The 23302-nt window shown below is 56.9% G+C and overlaps 1 protein-coding gene and 1 long non-coding RNA gene across 3 annotated transcripts in view; one reads left to right on the plus strand and one right to left on the minus strand.

The window, feature by feature from the left end:
- RASGRF1 (Ras protein specific guanine nucleotide releasing factor 1) overlaps nt 1-17617 on the minus strand; it is an 88422-nt gene extending 70805 nt beyond the window's left edge. The window contains exon 1 of one of the 2 annotated variants that reach the window (XM_032341889.1): nt 16912-17617. In XM_032341889.1, coding sequence (XP_032197780.1) covers nt 16912-17187 — 276 coding nt within the window. In that variant the 5' untranslated portion in view covers nt 17188-17617. The remainder of the gene's footprint in view (nt 1-16911) is intronic. The other variant, XM_032341890.1, reaches the window with a different exon arrangement.
- LOC116590289 overlaps nt 1-23302 on the plus strand; it is a 39571-nt gene that overhangs the window by 15207 nt on the left and 1062 nt on the right. Inside the window, exons 2-4 of the long non-coding RNA XR_004285521.1 lie at nt 9797-10012; nt 10190-12512; nt 13414-13579. This is a non-coding gene — a long non-coding RNA (uncharacterized LOC116590289). The remainder of the gene's footprint in view (nt 1-9796; nt 10013-10189; nt 12513-13413; nt 13580-23302) is intronic.

Below are 23302 nucleotides of genomic sequence, written 5' to 3' on the forward strand. Positions count from 1 at the left end.
TTTTAAACCATCGGGTGTGCTGGGAGGAAGGCGAAAGCACCGCGGGGGACCGCCTCTGGGACGTGGGTTCCCGCTGAGGCCGTGTGCCTGTGTTCCGCTCCCAGGAAGGTATCAAACCCTCCTCCGGTCCTGCGGTGAAAGCATGAACACACAGGGCCCTGAGGAGCACCCCCGGAAGCCCCGCCGTGGGGTGCAGGTGACTTGGACCCGCCTCAAGCCCAGGGCCAGGGGCCAGCACCCCCGCCACCCCCGCTGGCTCCCGGGAAGCAGAGCAGCCGACAGCACACACGCATCTGTTATATTCTCCCTGTTAAGGCAGCTCAGCTCCCCGCACGGTGCCTGCAGCCCAGCGAGCACACCTGTTTGCTGCGGTCATCGCTGGGAGGGAGGTGAGAGCAAAGGGCGGTGGGGGCGGAGAAAGCCCGTCGGGTCAGCCCGGGAGTGCAGGATGGCTGCCCCGCCGGCGGAGAGCGGGTCCATCCAGGTTTGAGGTGCGCTGGACAGGGAATGTGGGGGCAGCACAGGTGTCCAGAGCGCCCTGTGTGTTTGGGCTGTGAGGGGCTGGACGGCGGGAACACGGGTGCCAGACACACGGCGGGCAGGGTCCCGGTGGTGGTGGTGTCCAGGGGGGACGGGCTGGGAGGACTGTGTCCGTGCACACCTCCGGTCTCATCCTGCTGGAGGTGGGAGAGAGGCAGGTGGTGGGGTGCAGAGACGGACCCGCAGGCCCGCCGCTCAGAGGTGTGTCCGGGCCGCGGTGTGGCGGTGTGTCGTGGAGGGGTGCCGTCCCTGTCCCTGCCCCCGCGGCGCCGGGCGGCAGGGAGCAGCCCCCGAGGTGCGGCGCGTAGACTATTTTTAGCGTCTGCTGACATTTACTGTATTTCTGTTAATTGTTAGTCTTGGTGGCGGCCACGGGGTGTGCGTGCGTGTGTGTGTGTGTGTGCGGTTGGAGAGTCAGCGTCTCTCACTTGTTTCCTAGGAAACAGATAACTGGGGCTGTGGAACGAAATGTCAGCTACAGCCTCAAATAACTGAATTCAGAAGGCTCAGGTGGGCGCCCGCCGCCCCGCCCTGGAAGCAGCAGGTACCCAGCACGTTCCACCTCTCGAGAGATGAGGGACATCCCGGCACTCATCTCCCACGAGCTCACTAGTTCCCGCCTTCCACAGGTGGAGCAGGTGTGATCTGTTTTGCACAGAGGTTCTGCCACTTGCCCAGGGTCACACGGCTGTAAAGCAGACCTTCCCCAGGCACCTGCCGTCCACTCCAGCCAGGGCTTGGCACTGGGGTGGGAAGAAAGCCCACGGAGCCTACAGACGGGTGGGACTCTGGGTTCTAACTCCGAAGTGGGGACACTCAGCTGTACCGTGGGTTGCCTCGGGTCCCCAGGGAGGATGTCCTGGTGCTGGATGGGCCCTGCCGAGGGATCTCCTTCCCTGCCAAGCTGCCAGGGGCGGGGCAGGGGGCCGAGTGGCCCATGCCGGGAGGGGCAGGGTGGGCACGGGTCCCTGAGCCTGGCCCTTCTGAGCCGTGTGGAGTGAGGGGCTTCGCAGTCGGCCAGGCCAGCATAGTGGAGAAGCCCGAGGCTGCTGGCCCCCAGGCCCCCTGAAACCCCACTGCAATCCCACCTCAGCAGGAAACGGAACCACAGGCAGCTGGCTTAGAAGCCTCCAGGTCTGAACCTCGCCCGGAGGGACCTCCGCCAGCAGAGACCTGGTCAAGCATCAGCTCTCCTCACCTCAGGGCAGGATCGGCTCCCAGAGGTTCCCTCCCTGCTCCCGCCCAGCCACCTCCCCAGGGCGAGGCTGGCCCACCTGTCCCTCTACCCAGCCTGCGTCCTATTCCGACACCCCTGCTCCAGGCTGAGCCCATGGCCGTGGCTGTGGTCAGGCTCCTCACGAGTGTCCTGCATCTCTTGTTCTTGGAGACAGCACCCGGCCGGTGATGGGTGGCTGGAAGTCCGGGAGCACAGGCTAGTGGCGGGGTGGGTGTGGGGGTCTGGGGGCGGGCATGACCTGGAAATGTCACTGCAGCTCCTGGCAAGCAGACTGGTGGTGCTGGAGGGAGATCTGAGGAAAGCTGGGGCATCCTCAGGGCAGAGGACAAGGGGTGTGCTGGGTAGGCCACTTGGGAGCTTCTACTAGAGGGGACACTGGGGGGGGGTCCCAGGCTCGGGCCTGGGCTCTTCGCACACCTGGCCTTGCTGGGAGCATGCCCCCCTCCCCTCCCTGCCCAGGAGTCACACGGATTCCCTCCCTTCCACAGGGACGCAGAGGCCAGATGCTCATCAGTGCACAAGGTCCCCTCCAGGAAACAGTGGGTGGCTCATGGCCCGGGCTGCCCTGTGGGGGCCTCAGAGGGCGTGGGGACAGCGGGCTTCCTCTGTGTGTGCACTTCCCCCAACACCTGGTCTCCCTGAGCCCGGGGCCAAGTGACTAGTGCCCCCGAAGGGAGAGTAAACTTCCTCCCAGCCCTCCTGAGTCACTGCAAATCCTGACCACGGTGGCCACATGCGCAAGGCTTTGCTCTGTGTGGGGCTGGGGGGTGAGGGAAAGGAGACACGGAGATAGAGACAGAGATGCAGAGACAGAGATGGAGACAGAGACATAGAGACAGAGACAGAGATGTAGAAATGGAGACAGAGATGGTGGCAGACACTGGTGACAGAGATGCAGAGACAGAGACGGAGACAGAGATGGAGACAGAGACACAGACAGAGGAGAGCAGCAGAGACACAGAAACAGAGAGAGGAAGTAAAATCCGCTGGGAAAGAACGAAGCCCCCACATGCAGAGAAAAGGAGTGAATTCCAGGCTCCTGGAATACGCTAACGAAAAGGCAGTTTGAACTGAGGAAGATGGAAGGAAAACGTTGGGTCCTCAGGCCCACGCGCAGAAAGACCCAGTCAGACACCGGCAGGGCAGGCCCAGGAAGGCGGCCAGTCCCCTGTGGGTGTGGCCCAGTGTTCCGTGCGGGTGCAGGCACCTGTACAGTGGGTGACTGCCCTCTCACGGAGGGGCTGTGGTTGGAGAGGTGAGGTGGGCCCCGCAGGGGCTGTGCCTGGGCTCCCCAGTCACCCAGGGTTCTTTTCACAGCAACGGGCCAGGGGACCCAGAGTTAAGAGGGGCAAGTGGCCTCCTGGTCAGAGAAAGGGCATTGGGCGTGGAGTCTGAGCACAGTGCGGCCCGGGGTGGTTGGGGCCCTTCCTCTGGGATGCTTGGCCCCTCCTCCGTGAAGTGGGTAGTGGGCGGACACACCGGGCTCTTGGTCTTTCTGAGTTCCACGCTCTCTCTCTCTGCACCTGCACAATCAGTGTGTCCATCCACAGCTCCGTCCCCCGGCCTGTCCATCCATGGCTCCACCCACCTACCCACCTCCACACCTGCCCACTGGGAGGGAGAGACCCCGTCAGGAAGAGAATGTGTGCTCTGTGTCTTTCCCCGGGGCTCTGGATAGGCTCGGGATGGTTCCTCGTCTCTCCGGACAGCCTTCAGGAGGCTCTGGGTATCCTCTGGCCCAGCCCCTGTCAGCTGTGCACAGTCCACACAAGGGACATCCCTTGGACATCTGGCTCTGGTGGTCAGGGGCTTGTGGTTCTGGGTCCGACAGGACTGAAGCAATTGGAGAGACAGTTCACGGCAGACAACCTCCCCGGGGCGCTGCCCAGACAGCATACTGAAAGCCACCCCCAGGCTTCCTGTGGCCACTGGGTTAGGAGGAGGGGAGAGAGCTGTTTCACCTGATACATGGAAGCCAATACAGCCAAGCAAAATAAGGAAACGGAGGATTATGCTCCCAATGAAAGAACAAGATAAAACTCTAGAAAAATACCTTCATGAAACCGAGACAGGTAATTTACCTGATAATGAGTTCAAAGTCAAGGTCACAGAGCAGCTCACTGATCTCAGGAGAAGAACAGATGGACAGAGAGAAAACACGAGAAGGTACCAAACAGAAGTCACAGAGTGAAAAATACAAAACTGAACTGGAAAAAAAAAAAAGTGCATAAAGGGCTTCAACAGCAGAGCTGACGAAGTGGAAGAAAGGGTCGGTCAGCTGAAGACAGGGCAGGGGAGCACACTCTAAAACAGAGCAGTGAAAAGAATAAAGAATTTAAAAAACCAAAAACCGCTCAAGAGGCCTATGGAAAAACATTAAGGGAAACAACGTTTGCATAATAAAGGTGCCAGAAAGAGAAGAAAACTTCTGTCCACCAGAAAGCCACAGAAAATGTATTTAAAGAAATAATGGCTGAGAATGGCCCTGACCTGGGGAAGGAAACACACACCCAGGCCTGGGAAGCCTAGAGAGTCCCAAATAACAGGAACTCAAGGAGACCCACACCGTGACACATCATAATAGAAACATCAAAAGTTAAAGATAAGGGGGACCTTCAAGTCATCCAGAGAAAACAACTGCTTAGGTACAAGGGATCCTCATAAAACTATCTGAAGAGTTTTCAGTAGAAACTATGTGGGCCAGAGGGAGCAGCAGGATATATTCAAGTGTTGAAGGGAAAAAAACTTCCAACCAAGACTACTCCACCTGGGAGGGTCATTGTTCAGAACGGAGGGGGAGAGAAAGTTTTCCAGATAAGCAGGAGCTAAGGGAGCTCATCACCATGGAGCAGGACTATGAGAGCCACTAAAGGGACTTCCTGAAGCTGAAAAGAAAGGGCATTAACTGGGAACGAGAGCACAAATGAGGGGCGCCTGGGTGGCTCAGTGGGTTAAGCTTCTGCCTTCGGCTCAGGTCATGATCTCAGGGTCCTGGGATCGAGTCCCGCATCGGGCTCTCTGCTTGGCGGGGAGCCTGCTTCCTCCTCCCTTTCTGCCTGCCTCTCTGCCTACTTGTGATCTCTGTCAAGTAAGTAAATAAAATCTTAAAAAAAAGAGAAAGAGCAGAAATGACAACACGAATCTCACTGGTGAAGGTAAACATGTTGTAAAGGCAAGGGGTACATTCCTCGTGAAGCCAGATGGAAAGTTAAAGGTAGAAGCAGTAAAAATGACTATGACGGGACGCCTGGGTGGCTCAGTTGGTTGGACGACTGCCTTCGGCTCGGGTCATGATCCCGGAGTCCCGGGATCGAGTCCCGCATCGGGCTCCCAGCTCCATGGGGAGTCTGCTTCTCCCTCTGACCTTCTCCTCGCTCATGCTCTCTCTCACTGTCTCTCTCTCAAATAAATAAATAAAATCTTTAAAAAAAATGACTATGACTACAACAATTAGTTAAGGGATACACAAAATAAGAAGATGTAAAATGTGACATCAAAGCGTAAGATGTGGGGAGAGCGAGAAGAAATGCAAAGTTTCAGAATGTGTTCCAACTTAACTTGCTATCGACTTCAAACAGATTAAGGCACACACACAGACACACAAACACAGACACAGACACACAGACACACGCAGACACAGACACACACAGAGACACACAGACACAGACACACACACACACACACACACAGACACCTCATTTTATTGTGCGTTGCTTTGCTGCACGTCACAGCTATTGCATTTTTCCAAAGTAAAGGTTTGTGACAACCCCACATCAACCATTTTTCCAATAGCATTTGCTCACCCATGTCTCTGTGTCACCTTTTGGTAATTCCTGCAATATTTCAAGCTTTTCACTATTGTTATACTTGTTACGGTGATCTGTGATCAGTAATTCTGACTTGCTGCAGGTTCAGATGGTGCTTAGCATTTTTTAGCAATAAAGTATTTTTAGTATCTGGAAGGTACACTGCTTTTGTATACATCATACTATCACACACTGAATAGACAACACCATAGGGCAAATATGACTTTAATATGCGTGGGAAACCAAAACATTTATTTGACTTGCTTTATTGTGATATTCGCTCTATTGTAGGGATCTAGGACCGACCCCCCAACAGCCGTGAGGTGCGCCTGTAGGCTGATGCATGTGAGCCATACGGTAACCACAAATCAAAACCTGTAGCTGATACACAAGTGTAAGTGAGATAGAAATCTAAACATAACACTGAAGAAAGGCATCGAACCACAAGGGAAGAGAGCAAGAAAAGCAGCAGAGGAAATACAAAACACCTGGAAAACACTGAAGAAAATGGCAATAAACACGCAGCTATCTATAAGTCCTTTAAGTGTAAACGGACTAGATTCTCCATCCAGAAGACACAGAGTGGCTGAATGGATTCACGCAGAAAACAAGACCCGTCTGTATGCTGCCTGCAACAGGTCAGGACACACAGGCATAAGAACACGTGGACTGAAAGTTGAAGGGATGGGAAGAGATGCTTCGTGCAGGTGGAAACCCAGAGAAAGCTGGCGTAGCTGCACTTACATCAGACCGAAGTCTTCAAAATAAAGTCCACAATAGCAGACACAGGTGGGCGTTACTGATGACAAAGGGGTTCATCCAGCAGGGAGGTTTGTAAATATTTATGTCCCCAACAGAAGTGCACCAAGACATAGAAAGTAAATACTAAAGACCTAGAAAGAGAAACCTGTAGCAACACAAGAGCTCAGGGGACACTAGCACCCCACCTGCACCGGCAGGCAGCGCCTCCGGACAGAAAACCGACAAGGAAACAGTGGCCTTAAAGGACACGTTAGACCAAATGCACTTGACAGCTCTGCACAGAACATTCTGCCCCAAACCAGCGGAAAACACATTCTTGTCAAGTGCGCACAGAACATTCTCCAGGGGAGAACATATGTGAGGCCATGAGACAAGTCTCAATGAATTTAAGAAGACTGAACGCACATGGAGCATCTTTCCAGACATCACAATGGTGTGAAGCTGGGAATCAACTGCAAAAGAAAACTGGAGAAAAAAACCACAAATACGTCGAGATGAAACACTACTGAACAAGTGGATCCACGAGGAAACCCAAGAGGACAAAAACCCCTGAGATGAATGAAAGTGAAGATACAACATGTCAAAATCTGTAGCGTGCGGCAAAAGCAGTCCCAGGAGGGAAATTCGTAATGAGACAAGAAACAAGACAAACTCAAGTAAACAATGAAACTTTGCACCTAAAGAGCTAGAAAAAGAGCAATGAGCACAGCCCGACATCCGTGGAAGGAAGGAGTCAGTAAAGGTCACGGCAGAAATAAGTGGAAATTCAGACTAAAAAGGCAACAGAAAAAAATCAATGAAAATTGTTGTTTGAAAAGATAAATAAAATTGATAAACCGTTAACTAGACTCAGTAAGAAAAAAGAGAGAAGGCTCAAATTAAGAAAACTAGGAATGAGAGAGCAGAAGTCACAACTGGTACCGAAGAAGTACAAGTGATCACGAGAGACCACCGCGTGCAATTATACACCAGCGAATAGGATGACTTAGAAACGCCGGATAAATGCCGAGAAACACGCAGTCTTCCAAGACCGAGTCATGAAGAGATAGAAAATCTGAACGGGCCAGTCACAGTAAGGATATTGATTCAGTAATCAAACCTCCCAAGACAAAATGTCCAGGGCCAGCCCGCTTCCCTGGTGGGTGCTCCCGGACACGGAGAGATTTCACACCGGTCCATCTCAAACTCTGAGCAAAACACTGAAGAGGGGTGAATCCAAACTCAGTTTCCCAGGCCAGCATTACCCTGATACCAAAACCAAACAAGGACACCACACACGAAAAGAGAAAATTTCAGGCCAATGTTCCCATGAACCTACATACAAAAATCCTCCACAAAATATTAGCAAACTAAGTCAAGAACGCGTTGAAAGGATCATATACCGTGACCGAGTGGGATCTGTTCCAGGGATACAAGGATGGTTTGACATCCACAGACCCATCAATGTCATATGTCATGTCAACAGAATGAGGATAAAGATCAGATGACCATCTCCACAGACGCAGAAAAGCCCTCGACAAAATTCAACATCCATTTATGATAAAACTCTTAAGAAAGGAGGGCTCCAGGGACTATACCTCCAGCTAATAAAGGCCATATATGAAAAACCCACAGCCAGCATCAGACGGAACAGTGACTCTGGGTCCCACCAGAGCTCAAGATGGTCCCACAGCCTCAGACGGTGTCAGACAGACCCCAGGTCACCTTGGAAGCTGAGCCACCCCTGGGCCTCCCCAGAATGACCAGGTTGTGCAGGGGCAAGTGACGGCCCTGGCACGGCTGCAGACGGGACAGTGGACGTCCTGGGGTCACGTGATGACATTTGGACCACATCTCGGGTGCGCCCGGAAAGATGCCCAACCATGGAGGATGCCCTCGAGGCTTCTCAGGGTCCACAGGACCAGAACAACACGGGGCCTCAGCAGGACTGCGGGACAGGGCCTGAGTCACACTTCCCACGACTACATGACCACGTGGTTGTGCAGGATGGCTCCCTGGGCGGAAGAGCAGCTCGATTCCAGAATTCACCATGGGGACCCCTGGGAACTCTCTGGGGCAACAGAGAGCCACACCCGTGGCCCCCCAGCGTCCTGGGCGGGATCAGGACTCACATCCTACAGGATACGTCAGGGATGCAGGATGAACTCAGAAACAGATCTGGGGCTGCCTCTGGGAGTCCGTTTCTGTCTGAATCCCAAGAGACCCCCTGAGTTGCTGGAATAACCCTGGATGGCAGTGGCAGCTGCAGAATCCACCGGTGGACCACACCTGACTTTGGTACGGGAGCAAGGCTTGTGCATCGACCCCGAGGCACGACGGACACCCGGCACAGAGCAGTGCCTACCCCGCGTGAGGTCGGGGCCGTGTGCCTTGACTTGAGGTCCCCTCAGGAGTCCCGGGATGGGTCCGGGAGCACACACGGGGCGGCCAGGCCAGACCGTTCCCACAGAGCACTGGTCGCTGTGTCCCTGTCACCGTGGGTCTCCCCCACGGCTGGACCCCACGTTCTCATGGGATCGGTCTGGGTGCACCCATGCATCTCCCGGGGACTCGGAGGGGCAGCCAAGCCCGAGAACGGCTCATGTCTACCTTCACCTGCCCCCAGCAGGTTATGGGGGACGGACCCAGAAAGGAGACCTGTGAGCACCGGCCTCACAAGCAGGACCACGCCCTGCCCCTGGGGTGGTGCCAGGACCAGGAGCACACAGCTGGTATCGGTCATAGAAAGTGATGTTCTTCCCGCTTCACTCTCTGCCCGAGTGGCTTCTGCATGACTCCAGCCCGTGTCCCCACGGAGCTGGACACCGGCCCCCTCACGGCTCAGTGACAAACACAGGGCCTCCAGGAAGGCTGGGCGCCCCTCCTAGCCAGAGCTTAGCTCACCTCCTGAGTGCTCCCCCTGCGCTGCTAGGCATGAGGCCACGTGTTCCCACGGCCCCGCCCCTTCCCGGGCAAAGCCATGACGCACTTGCTCTCTGGTGACCTTCTGCGCTTTTCCCAGGAGCTCGGCAGGCTCAGTCCCGGCTGCGGTGCTTGTGTCCCTCCTCAGACCCCTGAGAGCAGAACGCGGGGGCTGAGGAATGGGGCGAGGCATGGGTTTCGGGCACCGGGATTTTTAAGAGCCCCCAGCAGGTTCTGATGCTCCGGCAGTGCCTGCGGCAGAAGCACTTCTCCCAGAGAGCGGCCCCAGCAGCGGTGGGCATGTGCCCCGGGTCACGCCCCAGGTCCCCAGGTGTTTGGAGCGGTGACACGGACAGGCGCGAGCCATGGGCCGGGTGTGGTGGAGGCCAAGACCAAGAAAGAAGACCGAGAAGGACGCAGACGTGGCTCCGAGAGAGGCGGGGCCGGGGGACCGTCGGACTAGGAGGGCGGGCAGGGAGCGGGTTCCTGGTCCTGGCCGCGGAGGCCGGGCACACGGGTTCGGCACGTGTTCCCTTCATTCCTGCTGCAGGTGTCCCGAGGGGGTCCTCCCCGTGGCTAAGCTGCTCTGAGCGAGCTCCTTCCTTTCGACCCAGGGATCTCCAACTGAGAAATGCCCCCGGAGCTTGGCACTGTGCCTTGGCCCGGGCACAGGGCAGCCTCCGCTTGCTGGACGGCTGACTGGATGCGTCTGTCACCGCGGCACAGGGCCTGGCTTATTCACTGGCGGCAGCAAAACGACGAACAGGTGACACTTTGCTTCTCAGGCTCAGGCCGTGGAGCTGGGGGCGCGGGGTGGGGGGCGGAGCCTGGCTTCCCGCCATCCTGTCCAGGACTCTTCAGGGAGACCTGGAGGCTCTGAGCCTTCCTGCCATGCAGGAACCTTCCTGGGGCTTTTTCTGCCACGGAGTCCTTCTGTTTTCAGCTTCTGGAAGATTGACCCACATTCCACAAAACCTGTGTTCTGGGGAGTTCACCTGGTGCCCCTTGGTCTGGAGACCGCTGACCTCGGTTCACATGGGTCACTTATTACCTGGCCTCGGGGTCTTTGAGACGTCTCCCCTGAGCGTCTGCTCTCTCCTTCACAAAGTGGGAGGGTAGCGTCCGCCGCACAGATTGTTTGAAACAGGCAACATGACGGCTCATGGCTCATGGCTCTGTCTCGGATAAGTTACTCCAGCCCATGGGTCCACGGCCACAGAGGTCCCACGTGGCTGCTCCTGAGGGAACCTCTTCCGACCTGGCCTCACCGCTCGAGAGGCTCGCTGAATGCGGAGTGAGCTCCAGGCCGGCCCCGGGTGCCCTTTGGCTTCCGTCACACACCCACCTAGATGCTGCTCCGGGGGAAGGCTGGGCCCTGCAGCGGGGCCACAGGCTTCAGGGGCCCCTGCAACTCCCATACCCCATCCTGCGTGTTCCCCTGGTGGAGCTTCTGTGATGCCCCCGGGGCCGGCGGGGCTGCGCTTGCTGGACTCCCTCGGACCCTGGACTTTCCTTGGCAGCGGCGCGGGCCGCCTGGGGCGGTCACTGTTTCCAGCCAGGCTGTCTCCTCGATGGACTTGTCCTCACTGCTCTGGGGGAAACCAGGTGGCCGACGGCTGGTCCTGACACTGGCCAGGGATGACAGAGTCACTGAGTGCGAGGAAACGGGAGGCCTGGCTTGGACCTGCCCCTTCCCGTGTGGGCACACGTGGCTCCCCACGGCCCCCGGGCAGGAGCCCTGCTGTGTCCTCGTTGCTCTGTGCGTGTTTGAGCTGGGGGGCAGGCGGGCTTCTAACACAGGTCTCACTGCACACAGCCGTGCGGCTGCAGGACACAGAGGATGCAGGGAGATGGCGGGGACCCCGGGCCCTGCCGTCGGGCATCAGAGAGTCAGTGCTCGCCCGTGGCATCTGCACGCCAGCCACGTGACGTGCCTTGTCCACTGGACTGTGGCCAGAGTGGGCCACTTCTGGGGGAGCCTCAGGGTCACCGGGGAGCTGTGCTCACCCCTCTCCTCAGCTGGGGTGACCGTGGAGGCCAGTGTCAGGATGAATCTCCATCAGCCCGGCTCTCCAGCGATCCCCACGCCCCCCGCACAGCTCGTCGAACACGAACAAGAAACACGCTCGCCGTGTTAATGCTGGTCCTGGTTGTCGCTGCTGCTTAGTCCAGACTATCCTGACAAACGCATGGCGGGGGACCACCCCCTAAGTCCCGCTGAGGGGTGACGGCCACCTGCGCTGTAGCCACAGGGAGAGAGGACACCGGCGAGTGGGCCTGAGAGATTTGGGGGCTGGTGTGGCCGTCAGTGACTAGAGAGGCATGCTGGGGCCAAGACGTTTCCAAAGCCCGCCGAAACAGAAGTAGGAGTCACCACCCCATCCCAGTGTCCAGGGCCAGGGCCTGGTGTCGGCTAGCTCTGAACCCGCCAAGGGCCCCCGGGACCCGTGCCATAGCTCCGTGAGGAGGAGTCTGGGTAGAGACGGGAAAGCCGGGGTCGGAAGGGCCTCCCTTTGGGACGAGCCCCACCATGTGGGGCAAGGGGTTCGCAGCCTGCAGAACAGGATGCGGGGGAGGCTCTGTTACACTCTCACAGACGTGCCAGCTGAGGCTTGGGGAGCCTGACAACCTTCCCCACCTAAGAGGGGCCGGGGTCCAAAGCCTGTCCTTTTGGCCAGAAACCCTTGCTGTTAGAGGTGGGCAACTCACCCCCCGGTGAGTGGGCTTCGCATTGGAAGGGCTGTGAGCTCCTCCATGGGAGGGGGTGGGCAGTGGAGGTGTCCAAGGGCACGACAGGTGCCCTCACGGAGGCCTCTGGGCGCAGGCAGCGGTCCAGCCCCCTCAGGTGCAGACGTCACCAGCACTCTTGCACACACGCGGGGGGCTGAGTCCCATTCCTGGCCATGCGCACACAGGTGCCCACCCCTGGATCTTGGGGAAACCGGACTGTACAGATACAGTATGCTAAAATACAGAAGCCTGTATTTTAGGTCTTCCCTTTATGCTCATGGGATCGGACTTGCCAGTCTCCGACCCAAGCAGAAACCAGAGCTCCTTCACACAAGTCGCTGGAGCGGTAGTGACAGACTTTGAGGTGCTGTGATGCTCTGTTTTCTTGGCGGGGGACGGCACACGCAAACTGCCCAGCGGTCGGTGGAGGACAGCTCAGGTTCTGCAGTCACCTGCCCGCCGGTCCCCACATGCTCTGGAGCTTCGAGCAAGTTACCTGACAGCGCTGAGCCTCAGTGTTGCGGTCTCGAAAATGGGTGAGCAGGGACAAGCTCCCAGGACTGCTGGGGGGACTGAGGAGAGAGCTCACACAGAGCAGGCACTCTGGTGCCCGGCCCATAGCAGGTGCTTGGCACACAGTAGGTGCTTGGTAAACTGCATTTTTTGTTCCTCTGTATTTATGGGTCTAGGGACGTGGAAGTCCCTCCTGCCCAGCCGGATGGCGGGTCCTGCAGTGATACCGGAGTCTGTGCCGTAAAGACCCGGTTCCTTCGCCCAGTCGGGGCTCTGACCCCTCTCATCGACGATCAGCTACAATCGCCCCATATCTCCACCTCAGCTGGTGCCCCTCACTGCTCTCCTGCACCTGGAAATTTATGGTCATCGCAGACTGTGACCACAGTGTGGAGGAAAAAAAGCCTGGGGTCCATGGGCGGGAGGCCAAGGCTGGGACCTCGGGCGTGGGGAGGACGAGGTCACTGACATGCATGGGGTGGGAGGTCCTTCCAGGGAGAGGGAGCAGGTGCTAAGGCCCTGGGGTAGGGAAAAAGAGGCCTGTGTAGGGCGAGGAAGAGCAGGATGGGAAAGTGGGTCAGGGCTCACGGAAGGGCAGAACATGGCTCCTGGGGGTCCCCCAGGACAGATCCCCTCTTTCCTTGAAGGCAGTGGGAGCCATGGTCACTCTGAGATGCTTGCTGTGGTGATTGGATGTGTGCCCGCCCGAGGAAGATCCTTTGAGTGGGGGCTGTACAGGGGGGCACGGGAGTGCAGGAGGTAGGACCCCGTGAAAGTGTTGGGCAAGCCCTGTGGGGAGCCCAGGCAGGGGCGGGGAGGGAGACTCCCCAGCGACTGGCCATAGCTGCAGGGGCACCCCTGGGGAGGGCTCCCCACCCAGCCCCTGGCAGCTCCCTGAGGACATCGCTCTGTTTCCCCCCGCAGCCACAGGACCTAGCAGAGCCCGGGTCCCGAGAGCCCGATGTTCGCCGCACAGAAAAAGGCAGTGAGATCTCAGCGTGGCCTCGCGCCTGCGCGGTCCGGAACCGCCTTCCCAGCACTGTCACCGAGCAGACTGGCGGTGACCTGGTATTTCCTTGTCCCAATTAAGGTATAATTACTGCGTCTCTTCAACCTCCTTTCAGCTCTAGAAATGTTTGGGGGAGGGAACGGTTAATCCTGGGGGCCTCGCTGCTGCGGGGGCCACGTCGGGCAGGCAGAGCCTCTCCGGGAGGTACAAGCGCAGCAGTCCGGGTCCCCAGCTCCAGTCGGAGGGGTGCTGTTTTAGCAAAACCTTATCCCCCTCCGTTCAGGTTTGCCTTTCTCTGATTGGCTGAGGGGTGGAATGTGCTGGAGCAACGGGAGGGCGTGCTTTGTGATGAAGGCAAGGCGGCTGCGGACCGAGAGAGCCCAGGAAGGAGTCTCACACCAGCCACTGCCCGAGGCGGCCCCGAGAAGGTTTCGGCCACTGGGCACGGGAGCAGGCTGGGTCAGTCTGCCTGCGTGAGACGTGGGATCCCAGCTCGGGGCTCCAGGAAGGGGGCTGTGCCAGGTGCCGTCAGACTCACACAGAGGCCCACAGAGAGAGGGCATCAGGGTGCCATGTGAACACGTGCCTGGGGCTCAGGGTCCTGGGCTGGCGCCCTGTCAACCCTCAGCACGCCAAGGGAGGAACGAACATCTTACAAGCACACTCTGCGCACCTACTGTGTGCTCGGTCCCTGACGTGCTCCTGCTGCTGGACGGGGTTTCCTGGCCCTGGCCTTTCCACCGGGAAGCTGCCTGCTTAGACCTGGACAAAACGACGTCCGGCTCCAAGCAGGTCTTCACCAGATCCGGGCCTGTGCAGCCGACCTGCTGGCATCTTCGAGGCCTCCTAGCGAGGGCACATGGCCAGCACGTCTGCAGTTTAGGCTTCCTGTGGGCCCAGACGCAGGGCAGACCCAGGGACAGGATGGCTCTAACGTCTGGGCTGCCTGGCTGCCAGGGGGCACCCAACCCCATGAGACATATTGAGCAGCTGCGGGACGACAAGTTTTTCCTCTAAGATACAGAAGGGAAATGTTACAGATTCTTATAGATGTGCACGGGCCGAGGAAGCAGGACGTACTTCACGTTAGCCAGACCCTGGCTCTGGACTCAAATGGAAGGAAGGTCTATGTCAGGGCACGAGACAGAGCAGATGTCTCTCATGAAATTGGCACGTGAGCCAGGCAGCGTCCGGCCGTCTGCTGCTCCTCTCTGCCCTGTCCTGCTCTCCTCTGGGGCTCCCCGGAGTTCTGGGGAGACGGCGGGGAGAACGTGTGCATACCACCGGTGGGCTCTGCAGTCCTGTCCCTTCCAAAATCTGCTGCTGGTGCGGTTTGATACTCAGGCCAGGACTGATTTGAGATGAGCGTAGGATCCCCTTTTCAGGAATTCTTAGACACTGGGTGAATTCCTGGTCTGAGGCTGCTCCTGACTTACTTTGCTCACAGGCAGCAAACTTCCCCTCTCTGGCGTTCTGTCTGTCTGTCTGTGCACTGGGGAGGATGGGCTGTAGGGTCTCCCCGAGCTTCCCTTCAGCTGAAACGCTCTCTGTGTGGCCTCTGTTCCCGGCTCTTCAGATCAGCTACAGCTTCCCAAGACCCAGCTCGAGTGCGTCCTGGGCACACTTTCACGTACGTTATCTAACTGTGCTCTGGAAATCTCGGGGGCGTTTTTATCCCCATTCTGTAGATGACAACACAGAGGCTCAGAAAAGTTGAGGGCGTTTACTAAGGTCCCAGAGAGAGTCCAACAGTCGTGGGGCTGAGATGGAGTCTCAGGCCCGGCTCTGGCTTCTGAAGGGCTCAGAACAGGTGCCGTGAGCCCCGCGGCAACCCAGCTTCCTGCCTCCCTCTCTCCCTGCCTTCCCTGGGCACTCAGCTCTGGGCTCGAGCTGGGGACTGAGGGTAGAGGGGCTCCAAGAGGGCTGGGGCTGGGGCCACCAGGAGGTGCAGGTGGACTTGGGCTGGCAAAGGTCGGCGAGGTTCTGGAAGGCTGGCGAGGGTGGTTTGGCAGGGGCTGAAAGCAGAACTCTGGCCTGGTCGGGGTCTGGCTCTCTCGGGTCAGTCCTCCTCTCGAATGAGCCGAAGGACCTGCCTGCTCTTTGCTCGGCTTTGCCAGCAAGGAGCCTCTCCCTGCCCTGTGTCCTGGCATCCCCAGAGATCCACCCCCAAATATGCCAGTCCCCAGAAATCATCCCTCAGCACCCACCAGACAAGAGCAGGAAAGGCAAAGGTGGACTGCAGAGGCTGGGCTTAGGCCGGTCTTGACAACAAGGTGGCCAACTTCAAGCGGGGCTTCCAGTCTGGCCAGTTTCAACCCCGCCAGTCTGCATGCAGCAGGGGCTTTGAGATCTCAGCTGTCTTTTGGAAATCCGAAGGGGCCGCCTGGTATGACACTGGACAGTACCATCTCTGTGGGTCTCAGCGTCCTTCTTCAGACAATAACCAGCTAGTTGCAGCTCGCCCCCCCCCCCCACCATGGATCTCAGGTCCCTTCCAGCCATGACATTTTAGGACCTACTATATTTGACTTTCCTTTCCTGGAGGCATGGAGACTGACCAGATGCCTTTGGGGAGCGCATCGAGCTTAAACATCGCTCTCCCTCTCCGTCGCTCCTCCTTCCCTCCACGCCAGAGGCACCCCCCCAACCCCGCCTGCGCCCCCGGGGCAGATCCAGGCCCGCCCCTGAGCCCTGCAGCTCCAGAAACGCGAGGGCAGCGCGTTGGCCGCGACTGCGGCGGCGGCGGCGCAGGGGGAGGGGGAGGAGAGCAGCGCCCGTCTGTCCCGCGGCCTCCGCAGCAGCCCCGGGCCCTGGCCTCCGCGCGCCAGAGGGGTCCTTGGAACGCTTCGGTCTGGTGCTGGGGATGGGGGCCCACCGGGGGCCCGCCGCTGCTCCACCGCACCCCGCCGGCCCCTGCGGCCCTAGCGCAGCCTCTCCTCGCTCCCGGCGGCCGCGGGGCAGGGGGCCCGGCGCTCCGATGCCTCCGTCTCACCCTGCCCCGGCCGGGCGCAGACGATCAGGGCTGTCTGAGGCCGAGGGGGTCGCGGGGTGGGAGGCACCATGCTTGGCCGGATGTGGGTCCACATTCCCAGCCCATGACTGGTCTCCCAGAGCCCCTTTTCTTCCCGCACCCGGTCGCTCTCGGCACCTCCGCGTCTCGGCCCCTGCGTCCCTGCCTCCCACGGAGCTCGCCCGGTGAAGGGCAGCCGCAGCCGGCGCCTACTTCCTGCCCGCAGTCCCTGCCCCCTCTGCCCATGGCGGGGTCACCCGCCCGCTTGAGCCCAGCCTCCTCTCGCGCCGAGGGAGCCCAGAGTGGAGGGACCAAAGTTCGGGCAGCATCTGCCGGCGGAGGGCTCGGGGTGCCTGGGGCCGCGGCCGGGGAGCTGGGAGGTCAGACGCGGCGCTGGCCTCACCTGTTTCTCCAGCGGCTCCTTGCCGGAGAGCGCAGGCTTGGGGGAGGGCGCGCGGTCGCAGACGCAGCCCTCCAGCAGGTAGAGCCCAGAGGGCCGCGAGCTCGAGTCGCTCTCGAAGTAGAAGAGCAGGTTCTGCAGCAGCGCGAACCACTTGGTTTGCCATTTTGTGTTGTCCGAACTCCGCTTGCTCAGGTAGCCTTTGCGCGTGCCGTCCTTGCGCGCCAGCAGTCCCAGGGACGCGACGTGGCCATCGTTCAGCCGGATCCCCTTCTGCATGGTGCTCGGAGGCCAGCTAGACCCCACGCGCTTACATCTTCTCCGCGCGGCACCCGGCAGCCCCCCTTCCGTGCGCGCGGCGCGCTGCCTCTCTCTGGCGCTCGCTCGCTCGCTCGCTCCTGGTCGCTCTCCCCTCCCCCCAAATATCTACACTCCGGGATCTGGCTCGGAGCCGGGGCTTCTGGAAGCGAGATGTACCATTCCCCGCCGGAACCTCTTCTCCGCTCCTCAGCGCCCCGGGGCTCAGGAGATGCCGGCCGACCCTCCCCCGGCGCGGGGCAAACTGAGGGACTGGCGAGCTGCGCGCGGGCGAGGGGCAGGCGGAGTCATGTGACGCCGATCCCTCGAAGAGCCGGTTTCAGCAGCGCGGACAGAGACACGCACGCAGCCCGCCGCCGCGCAGAGCCGCGCGCAGGCTGCACCTTGGCGCCCCCTCCCCCGCCCCGGACGCACACACGCGCACACGCACACACACGAGTCCTGCCCCTCTACCCCGGTGTCCAATGTTCCCCTTCGGGTGTTAAAAACTAAATCAGATCAATGTTCGTTTAACCCCGGGGCACCCCGGAGGCTTGCCACCCTGGGACTCTGCGTCTTTGCGCCCCACCGCGGCGCACTATAGACTGGGGGTGAAGTCCCGGTTGGCGTTTGCTCTCCCAAAGGCGGCCTCCCGGTACTTTATTTTTCTAATCCGAGGAGGGCGGTTGGCGAAATGGATCCGGAACAGCTTTCGGTCCTATTCTTTGCGTAATCGCCGGGTCACATTCATTTCAGCGTCCAGCCGCACTCCCCGCGGCTTCCCCAGCGACCCGAGGACGCCCCGGGGGTGAGATGGGGGAGGGGTTAGGTGAGCGCTTATTTTATTTCATTCTATTTTATTTCGAGTGTTGCCATAATTACGCGCGCCACCCCCTGCACCCTGCGGTCTGGCTGGCGAGCCGCTGCCGGGAGTTTTCTGCAAATACCCCCGAAGCCTAAAGGCGGGCTTCAAACGCAGGCGCCAGGGACCGCGGGAGCCTTCAAATAGCTGCTCTGGCGCAATGATACCTTAATGATAGATTTTCCGTTCTTATTTTTAGCTCCCATTCGCCTACACAGTTGCGCGGCATTTATCCGAGAACGTCACAGCGCCCGCATGCTGCACCGGGAGGGCGCGCGGGCCTCCGCGCGAGCCTGGGCGCCGGAGCGGGGAGCGCGCACCGCCGGCTGCCGCAGAGGGCAGCGGCCTCGCTGGGACCCCGCGTGGCGCCCGGCCTGGCCCAGCCCGTGCGCAGCGGCGAAGGGCGGCCGCGCGGCCCGGGAGAGGAAGGAAGCAACGACACCATGTTTCAGCGGCGAAGCCGCAGGCTCCCTCCCCCGGCGCGCGCGCGCGCACACACTCTCTCACACACACACACGCTCACACGCGCGCGCGCGCACACACACTCACACACACACCCTGGTGTGGCGCAAGGGAAGGGAATCACGTAGTCCTGGGTAGGCCCGCGGAATCCACGAGGAGAAGACACCCCGCGGTGGGGGAGGGCTCGGAGCGGCCCCTGTCCGGGCGCAGTGGCGTGGGCCTGTGTCCCTCCCCGGGGAGCGCGCTGGGGAGAAATGGTGTTAACCTTAGCCTGTCCTCTCGGTGCCCAGGCTCCGGGCGGGGTGGGGGGGGCACCTCAGTGCAAAGAACCAGCGAGGCTGATTGTTCTTCGGGTATAATGAAAACAAAGTGGCGAGATGGCTAAGCCTCTACATTCGGCCGGGGTTGTCCCCAGGGGGACCCTACACTGCGACCACCTTTCCTTCTCTTTGGCCCTCCTTATGGAAGCAGTTTCCAGGAGTGAGGTTCTTCGTGGGAACGCTTTTATTAGGCAGACGGATACAGAGGCAGAGAACGCTCTGGGGCAGGGGCTCTCTTGTTTAGACCCCTGCCGGAGGCTAGCTAGCCCCACCCCCGCAGCTCCACTGTGCAGGTGGCGGAAGAGGAGGCGCGCAGGGGTTGGGGCTTCCCCAGAAGTGGCAGAGATGGGTTTTGAGCTGGGCGGTGTGTCCCCAGGGTTTGTGTACAGCTGAGTGGGTGGTCCTTGGGTTTTTGGGGGGTGGAGCGGTGGCAGGACCTCTCCAATGTGCAGGAGCCCAGGCTGGGCGGGTGGCAGCTGCTATGACAGAGAAACCCATGATGGTACCTGCCTTTTGAACCTGGACTGCATCTCGGAATCATCCAGGGACGTTTGACAAGCACCCACAGCAGTGCTGGAGTGGGTTGTCCATTTTCATGTGCAGCAAAGTTGGGGAACGCGGAGCGTGCCACAGAACCCGTGACTCTGTCCATACCCGCGTATCACCCGGGGTCTTGTTGGTCGGGAGCAGATTCTCCTTGCCAGCGGGGTCTGAGGGCACTTTGGCATAAACGCCTGTGATGTGGCCTTGCACCTCTGCGGACTGGCTTTGCGGGATTTAGAGCGCTGGGGAGGTGGGAAGAGATGGGATGTGTTCATTCCTTCATTCGTTCACACGCAGCTGTCCCCCCGGGGTTCATTGGGCCTCTCGTCTGTGCCGGGCCTTGGGCTGGGCCACCGGGGCCCCCGTGAGGAACAGAACACAGTCTCCGCTGTGTGGAACGCAGGCCAGCACAAGGTGCCTTTCCTGCAGGAGGAAGACCGTCTTCCCCCGAGTTTGGGGAGCAGGTGCCTGTAAATAAGGACACAAGGAGAATTAAGGAGTATTTTGGTGGGTTTGATCACCTTAGAAATAGCAAGTCCTGCTGAGTCCTGGTGGGGACACGGCATGTGTGCGGGGGCTGCTCAGCCGTGCACTGTGGATACGGGAAGCCCGTGTGTGCTGTGGGGTGGCAGGTGGTACAGGGAATTTGCTCTTTGGACACTATACTAAAAATATATATAACCTTCTCACCACCTAAAAAAATGAAGAATTAAGAGTGTGGAGTCAGAAGCGTTTTTGGAAACGGAGGTTTCTGGGCCAGCTCCGTCAGCCGCCGCCCACCCTGCCTCCTCGGGCAGACGCTAGGGCTTTGCACCGTGACCTCCCAGCCAGTGGAAACAGCCCTATTATTCTGAGGGTAAGTGTAATGAGGCTCTTTGTAAAAAGTAACATAATCTAGACAATAAAAGCGTAGCTCCTCTCTCTCCCCCCCTCTTATTTTTGCTGTCTAATCTAGTTCAATGCTAACCCTAGTTCAACGCTCATCTGTTTACCCAACGGGCTTCTTGCAGCGCAGGCTATTTGAAATCTCCCCCAGCTCCCTTCACTTAGCGGTGTGTGGGGCCGTGTCTTTGTATGACCGCGAATTTGAGGAGTCACTCTCTCATGGTTGGGCATTTAGGCTGTTTCCCAGTCACGGTCTTCGGGGAATAACACTGTGCTTAACGTCTTCATGTACGCACTTCGGTCCTTCGGGCCGAATTCCTGAAAGGGGCGTTTCTAGGTTAAGGAGTGTGCGCGGGAAACATGGGTACGGGGGATACTGGATTTCCAGAGAGGTGTTTTACTCTGTGCGTGGCTGTCGCGGGGGCACGAGCTGCCCCACTTCAGCCACCTGTCCCTCCTGGAGCTCCACAGTCTCTGCCTCATGAGAATTCCCCGTTTGGAAAGGGCAAAATGACATCCCCTTCTTGTATTAAGTTGTACTTCTTTGATTGCTTGAGAGGTTAGACACTTTTTAAATGTTTATGATCATTTGCATTCCTTCTCTCGTGAGTTTCTTGTTAACGCCTCTCTTCAGACGTGTTAGTATTTTTCTTGTAGAATTGTCACCGTGCTCCATACACGAGGGATACTTGCGATCGCCACCGTGCACGTTGCAGATAATCTCTACAGTCTGTTGCTTGCTTTCAATCATGGTTCAGATTGTGGACAAATCTTTTTCCTTATGGCTTCTGACTTTGAACTCTCTCTGCACCCTCCCACCAAACAACCGTGTCCCAGCTCCTTCAAGAAATTTCTTGGTTTGGGGGCACCTGGGTGGTTCAGTGGGTTGAGCCTCTGCCTTCGGCTCAGGTCATGATCCTAGGGTCCTGGGATCGAGCCCCGCGTCGGGCTCTCTGCTCGGCGGGGAGCCTGCTTCCTCCTCTCTCTCTGCCTGCCTCTCTGCCTACTTGTGATCTCTCTCTGTCAAATAAATAAATAAAATCTTTAAAAAAAGAGAAAATTTCTTGGTTTTTATATTTCACTTTTCCACACATAATTTTACTTTGGAGTTTATTTATTTATTTTTTTTAAACGATTTTATTCATGACCCGAGCGAAGGCAGAGGCTTTAACCCACGGAGCCACCCAGGCACCCTGGAGTTTATTTTTGAGAGTGAGGCTGGGATCTGGTTCCTTATTAATTTTTCCTAATTTCCCAAATGTCTGGTAAGTTGTCCCCAAAGCACTCGTTTGCATAATCCAAATTCCACCACTGATGTGAAGTTGTACGCTCACTGTATACTTAACTATATTTGGGACAATTTCAGAGGCTATTTTTTTGTCCTGTTGTTTTGTCTGTCTGTCTTATACCAGTGACACCTGGTTTTATTTCTTACTGCTTTACTAACCACTTTGAGTCCTGGTAGAACAGGACCATTCCCGTGGCTTTACATTTGTAAATGTTCCTAAATAACGCTTGCATTCATTTTTCAAGATTAATTCATTACATGTCAATTATATCTGACTGAAAGAGGCTAATTCATTACTAATTTTATCAAGTTCCAGAAAAGTCTCATTGAGATTTTTACTGGAATGACATTGAAAATATTTATTAATTTAGGAATAATTAATACCTTATGACATTTTGTCTTCTTATTCAAGAAAAGAGTGCATCACTCCAAATTTTGTCCTTTAAATTTTTCTGATAGAATTATATACATTTCTTTACATTTCTCTTATACATTTCCTGTTTAGTTTATTTCTGGGTATTGCATTTTGTTGTTTCCAATAAAAATATGATCATTTTCTATTTTTAAAAGGCTGGACATGATTAGTATGTAAGAAAACTATTACCATTCCTGTACGTATTTTGTAAGCCACTACTATCCGTAATTCTTCCTGCTTCTAAAATTTTAATTTATGTGCTGGGCTTGCCAGTTGGACAGTTGGAATACATTTCCCAGTAGATAACTCCCATCTAACCCTGTTTTTTTTTTTTTTTTTTTACATTATCGTTGTTTTATTTTGTTTGTTTATCTCTTCTTGAGTCAATCCTGGTGACTTATAATTTCCAAGATCATTTGTTTACATTTTCCAATTTGTTATATAGACTGAACACTGACTTACCAAGTTTTCTGATTTATCTCCATCTGTGTTTTTCCTTTCTTAGGTACTGATTTTCTGTTTTAAATGATCTGTCTTTCTTTGCAAGGGTTTTAATTTCATTATTCTTGTTGTGAAAGCTTTAAATTTATTTGTTAACTCTATTTTTGTAGTTGGTTAACGCACACACCTGTGTCTTTACTAAACTCTTTCTCCCGCTTTTTTCCGATCTGTTTGTTGTTTTCTTCAACTTCTTGAATGCTTAATTTATTCATTTTTACTACTTCTGGTTAGTATTTAAGACTATGCCCTTTCCTTTAAGTGCAGATGTTTTCCAGATTCAATGGCATTGCTATATAGTTACATATATAGAATATATTTTTTCTACATATTATACATAATATATATACTGTATAAAATACATAACAGATTTAAATATGTTAAATATAACATATAATTATACATGGTTTGTACTCTTCCTACATTTGAGACGCATTGCTGTTTTTCTCGTGTCCTGTATGTGGTCAGTCTTGTAACTAGCACGGGTCCCGGGAAAGAGGGCGCACGCTCAGTCTGATGACTGTGTAGCAGGTCGGCTCACTCGATCGTATTCCGCAGGGACGAATCCCTAATTCCGGTCGTCTGTGTTCGGGGGAGCTGGCCGCTGTGCACGGAAGCTGCGACCTGCAGTCATGAGTACCAGGGCTGAGGAAGCCAGTGTTTGCAGTGTCCCCGTGCGGTCCAGTCCCCTGGGCTAAACTAGCAGCAGCGAACATGAAGGGCCCCTGAGTGGCCAGAAGGGCCGCCGGTGGCCGGTGCTGCACCTCCCATCCCCATCCCAACACCGGCGTGTGCGTGAGCACCGCCCTGCACCTTCTAGTGCA

This window comes from Mustela erminea, chromosome 5, assembly GCF_009829155.1.
Source record: "Mustela erminea isolate mMusErm1 chromosome 5, mMusErm1.Pri, whole genome shotgun sequence".
In the NCBI taxonomy this organism is placed as follows: Eukaryota; Metazoa; Chordata; class Mammalia; order Carnivora; family Mustelidae; genus Mustela; species Mustela erminea.